The 14,442-nt window shown below is 40.8% G+C and overlaps 1 protein-coding gene across 1 annotated transcript in view; it reads left to right on the plus strand.

Annotated features, from left to right (window-relative positions):
• Positions 1-14,442, plus strand: part of Psmb7 (proteasome 20S subunit beta 7) — a 56,199-nt gene that overhangs the window by 24,328 nt on the left and 17,429 nt on the right. Inside the window, exon 6 of the mRNA XM_055599993.1 lies at positions 4,115-4,173. Coding sequence (XP_055455968.1) covers positions 4,115-4,173 — 59 coding nt within the window. The remainder of the gene's footprint in view (positions 1-4,114; positions 4,174-14,442) is intronic.

Raw genomic sequence — 14,442 nt, forward strand, 5'->3', positions numbered from 1 at the left:
TCCTATGGTAGTGGGAAGGGTTGCCACACTAGGACAGGGATTGCATGCAGTTTTGTTGCTTTAAGTCATCTTTTTAAAAATTGAACTTGGATTATGTCTGATTGCTTTTATTCAGCCTGGCATGGTGAATTAGATAGCAGGCAGTAAATGTTCTTTTATACCCTGTCCTGTAAGGTGTTGGTTGCTAGTATCACTCCTTAGGACCTGTTCAGTTTCTCTGGCTCCTGGACAGTCAGTGCAGTGTTAACTACTATGGATCTGTTTGGTGCTCATGTGCCAGCGTGGTATGATGCTGCAGCTGTGGAAGGATGGACAGGTCTTGGCTCTCATGGGGTGGGTGGTAAATAAGGAAGACTCTTGGGAAGAAGTGGTATCTCAGGTGGGGTTTGAAGGTGATTAGGAGTGCTGTAAACTGTCAGGGGGCCCAGGGACTGTCATATATCACAGTGAGAAGGCTGAAAATAGCATGGGCATTTGGGAAGTGATGGTAGAGTATGAAGTATGTGCATTGGGGGTTTGAAGGGAGGGCCTGAAGGTGTAGCAAGACCTGGTCTTGCTGAACTTATCTATCCATAGAGAACATTCTGTGTGATAGGGCCACATAAAGTAGCAGCTGAGATGGAATTCTGCCTCTGTGCATGTTTGGGGCTATAATTTTGGGTGAGACGGTTACCACTGCAGTGGGTTATCGATCAGGAAAACTCTTTAAGTGACAGAGGGCATTACATGTGGCACATTAGTGCTCACCATGGATGCTGTTTGCTTCTCCCTGCTGTGCTCTCATCACTGCTGGGGTGAGAGTACGTGGAGCACTGTCCATGTGTCTTGTGTTTATAGAGCCAGCCTCCATGTGAGGAAAGCAGGTGTCATTAGCATATGGCTCCTTAACTGGACTCGCTGTGTGTGCAGCACAGGCTCTTGTACTAGCAAGCCCTGTCTTTCTTTACTTTTTTTTTTCTCCTCCTTACAAGAAACCAGATAGTATGGAACTCAGAGGTGTTCATGTTTTTAGAATAGGAAATACAGCAAATGGTCCTTCAAAAGAATTTGTCCTGGGTTTGTGTATGGTAATGCCTGGTCAGAGGTCACATGGTGGCTGTACCTGTATGGCATTTATCTGATGATTTGTTGTATTCTAGTTTTGGGCTCAGAAGATCTGGGAGCTTGAGTAAACATTAGTAATACTGTGTTTGTTTTTTTTTTTTGTTTGTTTTGTTTTTGTTTTTGTTTTAATGACAGCCCCTTTTCTTCCTTGTGCCTCTAATTGCATTCCCTTGAAGTTCTATGATGATTTTACTCTGCCCTCTTGTGGCTTTGACAGTTGCACTCCTATATGAATTGTTACCCAGACTTTGTATGCATCAGATGTGTGCAGTCAAAAACCTGTTGACAGGGAGTGTACCACTTCCTAGCACTTCTATGGTCTCATGCAGAGGGGGCGCCAGAGCCCTCCTCTGAAAGCTGGGTGCAGGAGCTAATTGCAGGTGATGTGGGAATTCTCTTGAGACTGAATCTGTCTTTTTATGCTTCTTTTGGAACCCACTTGTGTTTGACTTCAGGGGGAGCAGATACCGTGCGTGCTGAAGATGGAGGTGTAGACAGACAGGAAAGCAGAAATCTTGCTCGTGTCCTTCCTGTGTTCAGCTCTGCGCTGTGGAGTGCCTCCACACCCCCAAAAGTACATAATAGACCCCCTCTTTATAAGAAATTGGGGGTTCTGGAGAAACTACATAATTTCTCTAGGTAGAAATTATTAATGTCTGTAGTGTTTACTGCCAAGCAGGAAACAGCTTCTGATGATGGAAGAAATATTTGGTTGAGCAGGAACTTTTTTTTTTTTTTTTTTTCATTTCTTAAAATATTGAATGAAGCTGAACAGAATCAAATACATGCCTAGGAGAAAGAATAGAGTAAAAGTGCTTAGTGTGAAAGTGCCAAGAAAGGAAGGGGGCCTAGAAGAAAAAAAAAAATGGCCACTGATTTTTTTTTTTTTCTTCCAGGAAAAATGCCTTTAAGCTAAGCTTGGTTTGTTTCTTTAACAATAATTCATTTCTATTCTCTACAAAGTTGTTAGCTCTTGGGTAAATACCCTGTCTTTTTGTATCCTTTTAAAATGTGGATTTCGAGCCTGTTAGTCCATTTACCCTTGGGCTCTTCCTCAAGATAGATAATCTTGGACACATTGGAAGGCAAGCCTGCCCTTGGCCACTCTGCAGGAGCATTTTGTATCTAGAAGATTTTTTTTTTTTTCAGAGATTTCCTCATTTGCAATTTTCTTGTTTCCTCCTGACAGCTGTCCTTTGTTTTCCACACAAAACCAGCTTGTTTTTTTCCTATTGAGACCTAGAGAATTTAGGTTTCTACTTGTGCCTTGAAACAGAAACCAAGGTTTGTTTTTTTGTTTTTGTTTTTTGTTGTTGTTTTCCTTTTAACTCCTGAATCTCAGTGAGCTGGGAACTAATGAAACCATTGGCAGAATGTGACCCTGTTTCTGCCTTTTTCAAGGACATGTTTATTTTGAAATCAGAGGCTTGATTTGATGAGCCTGCCCCTGCATATGCTGGGGTGTTTTGTAACACACCAGTTTTCTATCTGTTTAATGTCTGTCTCCTTTCCAAAGGACTTTTAATGTCCCTTTAGACCATTTTAGGGTTTTGTTTTGTTTTTAACCCCAAAGAAAAGAAATGCAAGAGGGGGAAATGGTGTTGCCATTTGCTCCCAGGACCTAAATGAATAGTCATTGCTTGTAATGCTGGTCTACACTTGACGTTTCCCACTGCTTTGGATGTGATGTATCCGGTGCTGTGAAGGTAATGATCCTCAACCACAGCAATATTCTGTAACAGGAGTATCTGTCATATTCATCAGGATTACCATGTTCATTGATTTGTGTCTGTAAATCTGCTGTTTCTACCCTTTAAATTTGATCTATAATTGGATCTCCTTAAATGGTTCAGATAAGGTAGTCTGTATTTCCTCAATTCAGTGTTGCTGTCAGCTTCTCCTTTTTCATTATACATTCAGCAGACTTGATAAAATCAGCAGGACACCTCATTTGAAACTGTTTAATCGCTGCCTTTTTCCTTTGCTAAACCATTGAGGTGGTCAAGCGGTGTACACAAATCATTTTAAATAGAAAATATGGTTTTCTCTGTGACCCAGCTAAATAGATAGTGTTATGCAAAACAAGTTAAAAAGTAATAAATGCCAAAAAATCTTCTAATTGGAATAAAAAATTGTGGGCAGCTGTATCCTCTCTCCAAAAGTGGAGTACCCTGAAATACTGCCAGAGCCCTGTATAGACAGATGACGCTTTCCTAAAGATTCTCTGGGTTCTGAACAAAGCAAGTTTAAATTTTCAAATAATGCTGAGCTGCCTTTGTGTCCACTCAGAGGCCAGGCTTATTTGTAATGCCTTTATGTCCAACCTTGGTAGGGATAAAGTTGCTGTGTTAATATCTGTGCAGCATAACCTTTCAGCCATTTGCTATTGTTGAAATAAATTTTTGTATCTTTGTCATTTTGTCTACTCAGCTGTTACTCTTCTTAAGTACAAACTAAAAATAATAGCTGCAGATAAATGCCACAGAATGTAGTGTTTTACAGTTGTAGCTGGGGTAGCCTGGTGGCGCAGTGCGGAGTCCCATTACCATTGCCGGTGCAGTATCTTCCTCCTGCCTATGTGCCAAGGTGACTCTACCAGGGCCAGCTCATTAAAATGTTGTCGTCTTAACAGGTTCGGTATTTAGTACTGTGTCCAGCAGCTTGCCAAGGCAAGTATGGAACACAAGCTTCCCCACATAGGATAGAGAAAATTATGGGCCACTCATCTCTTGGAAAAATATAAAGTCTCCATGACCTCATTTTTCAGTGTCACCATTTCACTTCGACTGCTGCATGGTTGGCCCTGCCAGTGTTAGGAGGGCTAGTTGCAGGGCGACCTAACTGCTAGTAAGGAGCTCCACACTTTTGCTTGGATTGACCTCTAGACTTGACACCTAAATTACACTGGAATGTGACGCTGGTCATATTTGACTGTTTTTGCTGCCTCAAGGTAAACTCGGAGAAGCTGAGTGTTGGTAAACTACACTAAAAGTGCATCTTTTTCTTACAGGTTCTGGCTCCTTGGCAGCAATGGCTGTGTTTGAAGATAAGTTTAGGCCAGATATGGAGGTATGTAAGCTCCTGCAGTTTCCTTCTTTCAGATATTTTCCCAGTTGTGTGTTAAACATTTACAAATTTATTCCTCCTCCAGAGCCTGCACAACATTGTCATTGTGTGGAATGTTATTGGCACAGGTAGTTTGTTGAGGGGAGCCACTGCTTGGGAAGACATCCTTTATGGTGGTCCTGTGGCCCCATTGTGTTCTCCCTTGGGCTCGAAGAACCAGCACTGTTCAGCTTTGCTCTGCTCTGAGCTCTTTCAGGCTCTTTGCAGTGTGGGATATTTTTCTGTGTACTGAGATTTCTGTGTCAGGATACCAGAACAACTTGTTTTTCTGTTCTATCACTAAAAATAGAGCATCTATGTATGTCTTTTATGTCACACAGACCTGACATAAAAATGGGTCAGTTTTTAAAGTCTCTGTGGGCTTTCTAGTCTCTGGTAGAAGTAGGGACAAAATTGTGCACATGTAGATTCATCTCAGGGTGTTATGGATCTAACGTTGTATTTGTAAGGGATTGTTTCACTATATTTTCTTTGGTAGTAGAAGAGGTAGAATCTTGTGAAAGACACTTGGCTTGTCTACTTTAATGACAGATGATTCCCCATGAAAGCTCCCCTCCCGCCCCCACAAAGAAATCCCTTCAATGACAGATGTATCAGTCGCTGTTTCCAAAGGTGTGCTGGGTGCTGGGTGCCTGTGGTGCCGACATTAGCCCCTCCTCCCCCAGCTGCATTTTCTCCGCACCTCTGAACCAGTGCTGTGCAGGAGTCCTGAGGGCAGTCTTCACTCTTTCTACTTGACGTCTTGATTGTTAATTTTTTGATAGAGAGTGTCAACTCTTTTCAACTGTTCATAGGTAAACAGTTTAGGAATCTTTTCCCTCATCTGTTCTGTCCTTTCTAAATTTTGTAAGTATTTGTTTAGGACTCAAAGGACAGGCATTGGTGAAAATTACTCCTTGACAGTGTTTTGTGCCTGATCAGTTTTGGGGAAAGATGCATATTAAAAATATTTTGTTTGTCTTTTTTGTCACTGTCATTGAGTAGTAAGTGTCATGGAGTCCCAAAGTTCTCTTTGCCCTTTAGGTTTGGGCCAAGTTCTATGAAAGAGAACATAGGCTTGTGTCGCTGCTCAGCCAGGACAGGTGTCTCCTGTGCCCTTGGTACATGAGGATAACACAAGTAATGTGTTTCATGAGCTTCTTTTCTTCCTCTTCTTCTAGCTACATGAATTAAAACATAGAATCTAGGTAGATATCGTCTGTTAACAATAATAGCATCTGAACTCCAATTAAGAAGAATAATTAGGGCCAAGTGTAAATAGAATTAGAATTTTGTTCTCATTTCTCAGTGTGAACATTGATTTCTATATCAGAATTATTTTCTGTTTGGTGTCCTTAAATACATAGAGGAAAAAATGATGTATGCTAGGTCACTTTAAAAGAAAAGGAACCAAAACAAGGCCTCTAGTTTTCTATGTGGTAGAGTCTTTAATGTCAAGCATCTCTTTAAACCACATTAATCTTTTCAGACTTTCTTGGAAGTTTTGTCTTTTCCAACTAATTAGACTCTAAGTTAAAGAAGCTGAGAATTGTAGGAAGAGTTAAAGTCTGAGGCATGTTAAAAGTGACTTATGCCCCACCAAAGTAATTTTATACTGTCTCAAGTCTGCACTCTAAATAGTTCAAAGGTGGATGTGATTTGGAGAGAAGAGGGAAATACTAGTCTCCCTTCAGGAAAACTTGGGATTCTGTCATTCTGAAGAGAGCATTTCTTAGGTTTAGTATGCCTATATTTGAAACATTTAATTGTCTCTACATAGCCCGTGAGACCCTAAGACAGGTTGAAACAATTCCCATTATATAAATTTATAATTTTAGGTTGAAACTTAACACTGCCAATTAGTGAAAATTACTATAAAGCCCAAATGATAGTCTTAACAACTGCCAGTAGGTAATTCTATAGAAACTTGAATTCATGTTAACAGATACTTTTAAAAAAGTCTTGATTTGGGAGTGTGGCTTAGTACAGAGCACTTGCCTACTACTTGCCCAGTGTGAGGCCCTGAGTCTGATCCTTAGCCCACAATATACACAGCTGCTGTTATGCTGAGTATGTTGATTAAATAAAAAAATTACTAAATTATTTACATGTGTTTCTACTCAAAATGTACTGAAGTTTTGCCAGGTGGTGGCAGCGCACACCTTTAGTCCCAGCACTCGGAAGGCAGAGGCAGGTGGATTTCTCTGAGTTGGAGGCCAGCCTGCTCTAGAGAGTGAGTTCCAAGACAGCCAGGGCTACACAGAGAAACCATGTCTAGGAAAACAAAAAATAAAAAAACAGTAAAAAAAAAAAAAAAAAAAAAGTTTATTGGAGAGACTTAATCTAGTCTTAGCTCTGTCATTTGTGTATTCTGTCCAGGTACCACCTAGGCTGTTTTCTCTAAAATATTCTTTATTTTAACAAGAAATTGGTATAGTTTACATGTCATAAAACACACAGGAGTCAAGTTACAGTCAATGAGTGTTAGCATTGTAATCACAGGTAATTGTCATTAAATCAAGATGCTGTAGTTTCTTTGCGTACAGTACCCCTTTCTAGTCAGCTTTTTCGTGAGCTTTCTTATGGCCCTCTTAATTTGTCTTTAATTTACTTTCTAGATATATAGTGAGTATCATGAAATCCTGGGTATTGTATGCTCATTTTAATGTTTTTTAAGACACTGGAAAGTGAGTGCATGCTGTTTATAAAAATGTACCAGTCTGACTTGGAGAGGGGCTTGGGAGGAAATGAGGGAAGGAGGGTGGGATGGGGAGGGCCTGAGGGAGGGGGGTACAGCTGGGTTATAAAGTGAATAAACTGTAATTAATATAAAAATAAATTTAAAAATAAAATAAATAAGAAAATGAAAAAAAAATGTACCAGTCTAAAGAAAGCCTGGGGTGAACACTGAATGTTGGGGAACAGAGATCACTTCAGCCATTCTTGTCTGTTCATATTCTTGCTTGCCGTTGACTTCTGATTGCTGTTGTCTGCCAGCAGCCCTTAGGTATTTATTATTAATATATGTCCCTGTGCGCCACTGTAACTCCTGTTCTTCGTGTTTACTGGCTGTTTTTAGGGGCATCTTTACCACTTGTCAAGGAGTGGGCACTCCCTGAGTGCAGGGGCAATGAGGCAATCTCTGTTCGGCTCCCAGCTCTCAGTACTTGCTTGTCAAGTCAGGAGGACCATGAGCTAAAGTGAAATCTGAGTCATCAAAAACCACCTGAGGATCCAAAGGGACTTTCTCTCCTTCCTGTCTGGAAAGTTCAGAATGTACTTTTGAGACAACAGGAAGATAGCCAGTATACAGTGCTAGAGGCAGCCCCATTAAGTACTGGAGGCAGAAGATAGGGCACAGGGCAAGTACTCTGAGAAAGAACAGCCCAGAAAAGCTGCTGTCAGCCTGGCTGGCACTCCTAAGCACTCTGAGATGGGCCTCTGCTGTTACAGAGAGGTCATCGGAGCCTTGGGCTTGCCTCCAGTGAAAGCTCTAAGTTCAGAGTTTCAGAGAAATGAGTAGCTAGCTGGTGAATTTAAGACACATTAAAAGGCACAAAAAAAAAAAAAAAAACAAAACAAAAAAAAAAAAAAAACCCCCAGTTACCTGATGCCTGAGTGTTGCTTGGAGCACTTTCATAACTTTCACTACCCTGTTTTTCTCCCTTGCTATTAACCTGCAGACCTGAGGGTAGGGACTACTTTTATTCTTTTCTGTTTCCTTATGGATGTCATGTGATTGGTATCTAGTAAAGATTTAGCCACTGTTGTTGTTTGCTTTATGAGAAAGGGTCTTAGTATGTAACCCAAGTTGGCCTTAACCATTTGATCTTTTTTCTGCCTTCTTTCCTTGGTGTTGAGAATACAGGTGTTTGGCACATACCCAGCCAGTCAGTATTTGTGGATAGGTAGATACAAGGGGCCAAAAGTAACTACTGAGTTGTGCTCAAGTTCATCCCTCTTTGAGGCAGCCTGCAGACTTTAACTTTGGTGTTCATGGTGCTCAGCGTGTTAGAAAGGAAAAATTTATCAAGGTAGTTTTTTTTTTCCACTGTTGATAAGTACCCTACTATATTATCATCATATCATCATCATAATCATCATTCTCTTCCTCCTCCTTCCTTACTAATGTTAATCAGCAGAAGACTTACTTAGGCATTGTATTAGAATGGTGGGTTTTAAATGTGAAAGGTGACAAGATACCAAGGTCAGTTATTTGAGAGGTGTTTTCATGATGGGAGGCTGCTTGTTGCCACGTCCCTGATTCTTCTCTGTTGTTAAGGCTTGTGTAAGAAGCCTGATAGTGATTGTTACCCACAGAGTAGCTGGATAGGGACTCTAGTGTTCATCATACTGTGGCTTTTCAGATCACTTTCCATTCAATTTTAAGGAATGTGACCAAAGTACCTGGAAATCCCGTGTTAGTCCAGAAGTGCAGACTTTGCCTTGGGGTGGGAAAGAATGAAGCTCTTGGATGGCTAACTTAGGGCACCTCTCCTCCTAGTCCCTTTCTCTATAAGAAGGAATGTTTTCATTTGGCCCAGTGAGACATTTCAGCTCTTGAAGATTACAATTTATTAAAATGGGTAGAAGATTAATATTTAGTCTGTCAAGATCAATACTGTCCCCTCTTTTTACTAATTGTCAGAATACTGTGTGAGGGCCGCCGAAGGCTAGTGGTGTGCGGCAGGACCCTGACATCACAGGGAGTGGATTCAAAGGCAAACTGTCCTGCACCCTCTGGTATCGACTTGCAAATTAGCATCTGGAATCTAATTAAACAAGCTTAATGAAAGCAGCAGCTGAATGCTGCTGGAGAAGACAGTCGGCTTCCCCCCCTTACGTATTCTGTACCATTGGAGCTGGTCACCAAACACATCGTGAGCATAGTTAAAAATTAGCATTTATTTGAAGAATAGAAACTGTTTTCATTCTGTTATGTGTTTGGCATGCTCTGGCGTCCCATGAGAGCCATGCCACAGCAGATAGTGCACAATATTTATAAATCCATGACAGGCAATAATAGCAACTTGAAAAATTCTTTTGCTAGAATCTCAAGTTGAGAGCTGCCAAAAGCTGAGAAGATCAGATCTGCAGTGGCAGCTGCTGTGCCCTACAGTTAGAATTCTAGACTTTGAAGATGCTCAACTTAAAGCAATGAAGACTGCAGGCTTAGCCAATTTTTGCAGGTTTCTAGAGCTCTGGCTCTCTGCCTTTTGAAGATGACTTGCTGAAGCTTCTACCACTGCCTGAGGCATGCTAACACCAGCAGGATCTTTCTCCCAGTCTTAGTGTGGCGTCAGTTTTAAGTAGCACATGCTTTGTCAGTGCCCACTGTGATGACCCTTTCTGTGGATGCAGTACCAAGGGATGGGCTCTTACCCTGTACCCTTCAGAGGAAAAGTAGGAAGATAGATTGTGACGCATACAAGTGCCACTTCAGCCGACTGATTTATGGAGTCATATTTCATTGCTCAACCAGTTCTGGCCTCTAGAGAAGCACTTGCTGATTGCTAAAGATGTGAGCAGCTATCGCCCTAAAGGCTTGTGGTTATCTTACAAACGTGGTGCCAAACACCTAGCTACTGAAGAAACAGGATTAATCTGTCATTGTGGGCAGCTATAGATCCATTTAAATAATGGAAGACTTGATATCAATATGCTGCTCTGACAGCAAATCTTAGTGATTGTGTGTGTTTATTTAGTAACAAGCAAAGCTGCAGACTTCATCTTTGCTGTGCAGAGGAACAGCAGTGGCAGAGATGTGTGTTATTTTGCTTTTTAAAAAATTTGTTGAGTTTATCACATAGGATGGGCCCAGGGGGAGATGTATAAATTCAATGTGGTTTGCTAGAAAGGGGAATGGGGCTTAGGTGTTGGAGGATTGGGCTGCTGGTCTCGGAGGCCCTTGTCTGCGAGCCATGTTTCAGAGACCTACCTGCAGGTTGCTGAGTGGATTAGGTGCAGGCAAGAAAACACTTTCTGTGACAGTGTACAGAAAATTGGCTTCCTAAAACATGGTAACTGTTTTCTGGGTAGTAGTAGCAGCCGCTAACAGGATCTGACATCGGGCTTGGTGGTTTATAGCATAGAGAGGTGAGAGCCTTCCTTTTCATCTGGGAGCTCCATCCAAGACAGACCTGTGTGGTGGACATGAGGACAGCATGAGTCTGTGTGCCATGCAAATGTTTGCTTTGGGGGGGGGGGGGGAATGTAGTAAATGGAGTGATGTTTCAGATGTTTATAGTATGCCTGGCTCCATTCTAAAAGCCTCCCTGTGTTTTCTTACTTTTGAACAATCTTGGAGGTCAGTGCTTTGTTATCCACACTTTGAAGGAAAGACGGCTCATAGGAAGGTCTGTAACCTGTGTGAGGCTACATAGATGGTCAGTAATGAGGTCAGAATTTTAACAGTCTGACTTTGGAGTTGTTTGCTGGAGTCAGTTTCTGTGCTGGTTTGTCCATTTGCCTGGTGTGTAATTCTCTGACAACAGAGTAGAGGATATATTACTCTCGGGGCAGTCCGGAGTGTTCCTTTCCTCCAGTGGGGTCTTGTGAAGATAGCAGAAAGCTAGGCATGTGTCAGAGGAGTGCATAATCATCAACCTACATGGAGCTTGGTGACAGGAGGGAGCCCAGAACAGGAGAGAGAGGTAGCAAGGGACAGAGGAAGGAGGAGGAAATACATTTGGCTATAGCAGAGCTTTTATCCCCTTTGAATAAGGCTTTTGGGTTTTGTTTTTTCTTTCTTGTTTTCATCTGTATGTGTACCCATCCCAAACATCCTGTGGTTATTCCTCCCCACACTTTTCTGATAATACTTATTTACAAAAGAAGAATTGTTTCTCTAGATGGCTTGTGTACAGATGATAAAATCCTCAGATTTAGTGATGAGACCAAGAGGTCTTTAAATGCAGGTGAATAGCATTTGTCCATTTCTAGCAAGTCACAAATAATCTTGAACAGGAAAGAAAATAATAAAAAGCAAAGCAAGACTATTGCATTTGAATAATGAGGTGCTTTCTCTTCCCCAACTGCCAAAACTTTTTCATCTTCGTCAACAATTGTTCTCTCCGCCATCCTATTTAGGTCGCATCTGTGGACTCTGAGCTCAGGACCCTGACAAGCAGCATATGAATTCTGTATTCATTAGTGATCTTGATCCTAATGCCTCTGTCCCTGCCACAGGGGCTCAGGTGTGGAAGCTGCTGGTTCATTCTCCCAGCTGACACCGAGAGGTTTAATGACTCTATGGGAAAGTGACCACTGGCTGGGAGGTTTGCTGGCAGAACTCACACCACAGAGAGTGGTGATCAAGGAGGACTATGGGTGTTTCACAGAGCACCTTCCTGTGCAGCTTGAATCCCATTGACATCAAACACAGTTTTAAGTAAATGCAATTAATTAAAAGGGGGGAAAAGCCTGACCTTTAACAAATAGTAGAAATGATGTCAGCTTAGTGAGTTTCACTTGACTTTATCAGATTTTGGTTTTTAAGCTTGTATTCATGTTACATCAGTTTTAAATGCCTTATATGTCTGGAGAAAAATGTGCAGTTCAAACCAAAATTTTTTCATTGCTGGCTGTTTTGTTGTTTATTGTGATCTGTTGCCTTTAAAAATTGTTTGAATGTATCTAGGGAGTGGTGGTGCACACCTTTAATCTCATCATTTGAGAGGTAAAAGCAGGCGGATCTCTGAGTTTGAGGCTAGCCTGGTCTACAGAGCAAGTTCCAGGACAACCAGGGCTACATAGAGAAACCCTGCCTTGAAAAACAACAACAATAACCCCCCCACAAAAAACAAACAAAACCCCCAAAAGCTAGAATGTGGATTTATTGGTTGACTTGTGACATGTCATTAAGTATTTTGACCTTTTTTAGGTCACTCTCTTTTAGAAACACTGGACGCCTTATTATCTTGTGACAGCTTCATTGATACATAATTCACACCCATACAATTTGCCTGTGTACGTGTTAGCAGCTTTTACTGTGTTCATAAGAATTGTACAGCTATTACCACAATCAGTTTTAGAACATTTGCAAACCTCCTCTGACTCAAAAGACAAACATAATGTCATTGCCTATTACCTGCCAAGCCACGTGTTCTGGACATTTTTTTCATAAATGTCACTGTGTGTGTGTGTGTGTGTGTGTGTATGTTGTGAAAGACTTCACTTATTTTAATAATGTTTCATTCATGTTGTGGCAGGTATCCACACTTCAGTGTTTTACTGGTGGAATGGTCCATTGTATGGATTGGCATACTTTTTATATTCATTAGTTGATGGACATTTGGATTATTTTTTTTTACATTTTTTTTATTGTTTATTATTATTAGTTACATTTTATTAACTCTGTATTCCTGGATTATTTCTACTGTTATGGCTACCATACTGTGAACATCTCTTGTGTGTTGTAGAGCAAGACTAACCTTTTGTGGTAGTGCCAGGTCTTTCTTAATTTCTGTATTAGTAGCAGCATAGGAAGGTTTTGATTGCTTCATGTTCTTACCGATGCTTACCACCTGTTATTTTAAGTATAGTCATCCAGGTGAGGGAGAATGGCATCTCGCTTTGGTTTTAATGACTCCCTTATTAAGAACAGGTGTAACTATGGAAATGCGTAGATTGAATAGTTTAATACTGGACATGCTTATGAACTCTGGTTTTGGGCATTAATTGGGCTGATTGTGTATTTCTTTAAATAGTGAAAGGTCTCTTTTCAAGGCTCTTTTGGTGGTTGTTTCTGTAATTTGCCTTTGATCATAATTCTATATACTTGTTGTTGTTTTTTTTTCTTAAGACCAGAAGCACTAGATACAGCAAAATTGCTAGATTTTTATGTTAGAGTTAAAAAAAAAAAAAAAAGATATTAATTTCTTCAGTATTTTTTTCCTCTGGTTTTATTTAACATAAACCTTTAGGTTTTGGAGGTGTCGGAACCTGCAAGATACAATCTCCTAAGCCCTGCATAGTATCATTTATAGCAGTGCTTTTCAGTGGAACTGATTAGTGAAGCTTAGCAATAATAGATACTGAAATTGGCATTTATGGGTTAGTAGGCGATTTGAGGGAATTCCCCGTTAACCCTTTTGATGGATGATAATGGGCAGCACCATTGATGGGATGCCACCCAAAAGCTTGATGTGTAAGCTGTTTCTCTTAGGGCAGAGAAGGGGTTGTAGTTTGCCCTGTAGAGTGGGAAGACTAAAGTGGGATTTTTGGCAAATTAGTTCTCTTTTGAAAAGTGAGTTTGGTGTAAGGCTCTGGGTTGGCTTTGGGTTTGATCTTCAGCACTGGAGTAATAAAAAATAAAAAAGAGTATGTAATCTTTGAAAACAGCACCAAAATAGGCTGGCAAGAGAGCTTGGAGGGCAAAAGCGCTTGCCACGAAAGCCTGGTGACATGAGTTTCATCCTTGGAGCCATGATGGAAGGAGAGAAGTGAATCTTGCTAGTTGTCTTCTGACCTACACACACACACACACACACACACACACACACAGGTATCTACAAACACAACAATCATAAGTAAAATAAACATTTCCTGAAAAAGTGAGGTTGTTTTCTTCAATTGGAACCCACCTTGTGGAACCTGACAGGGCAAAGTTTGCTTTGGTCTTGTGTCTGATGCTTCTGAGGAGCAAAACTTTGCCTTTTTTCATACAGCATTTGGATTTGACAAGAGGTTGTTTTTCTCCCTTTGGTTCTTTGGGATTCCAGAGCTCTCTTGACTTAGAAGTGGGTGCTCAGACGCCCATTCCTCTGGCATGTCCATGTCTTTTCAGCTCTCTCCAGAGTGCCAGTTTAATGTTGGTGGGTGGTTTGCATTTCCACCTTTGTTATATTTTACTTTTAATAAAACTTGAAAGTCAGTTATTTGGGGTATGGAATGAAGAAAGATTAAGTTTGTCCAGTTCTTCTGTTTAATCTTGGGAAACAAAGGGAAGAAGCTGAGAGGAAAGATGAAGTATTCCCAAATCTCCAGGTGTGGTGGAGGGATTCCTCTTGGGCCAGGATACAAGATTCAATAAATCTTAGGAAAGTGACTTTGCAAATCCCAAGGGTGTCTTATTTCTGATTCTTTGAGGAATAGTGAAAGGATATTTGCAAATAGTGACCTGGCAAATTTATTGACTTTAATTCTTTTAAAGAGTTTTTCTGCTAAAAGTTTTTCTGTGCCGAGTTTCATATTTCTAAAGAGTCAGTATGTGATCACTCAGCAGATTCGTAC

This window comes from Psammomys obesus, unplaced genomic scaffold (assembly GCF_907164565.1).
Source record: "Psammomys obesus unplaced genomic scaffold, mPsaObe1.curated_primary_1811, whole genome shotgun sequence".
Taxonomy (NCBI): domain Eukaryota; kingdom Metazoa; phylum Chordata; class Mammalia; order Rodentia; family Muridae; genus Psammomys; species Psammomys obesus.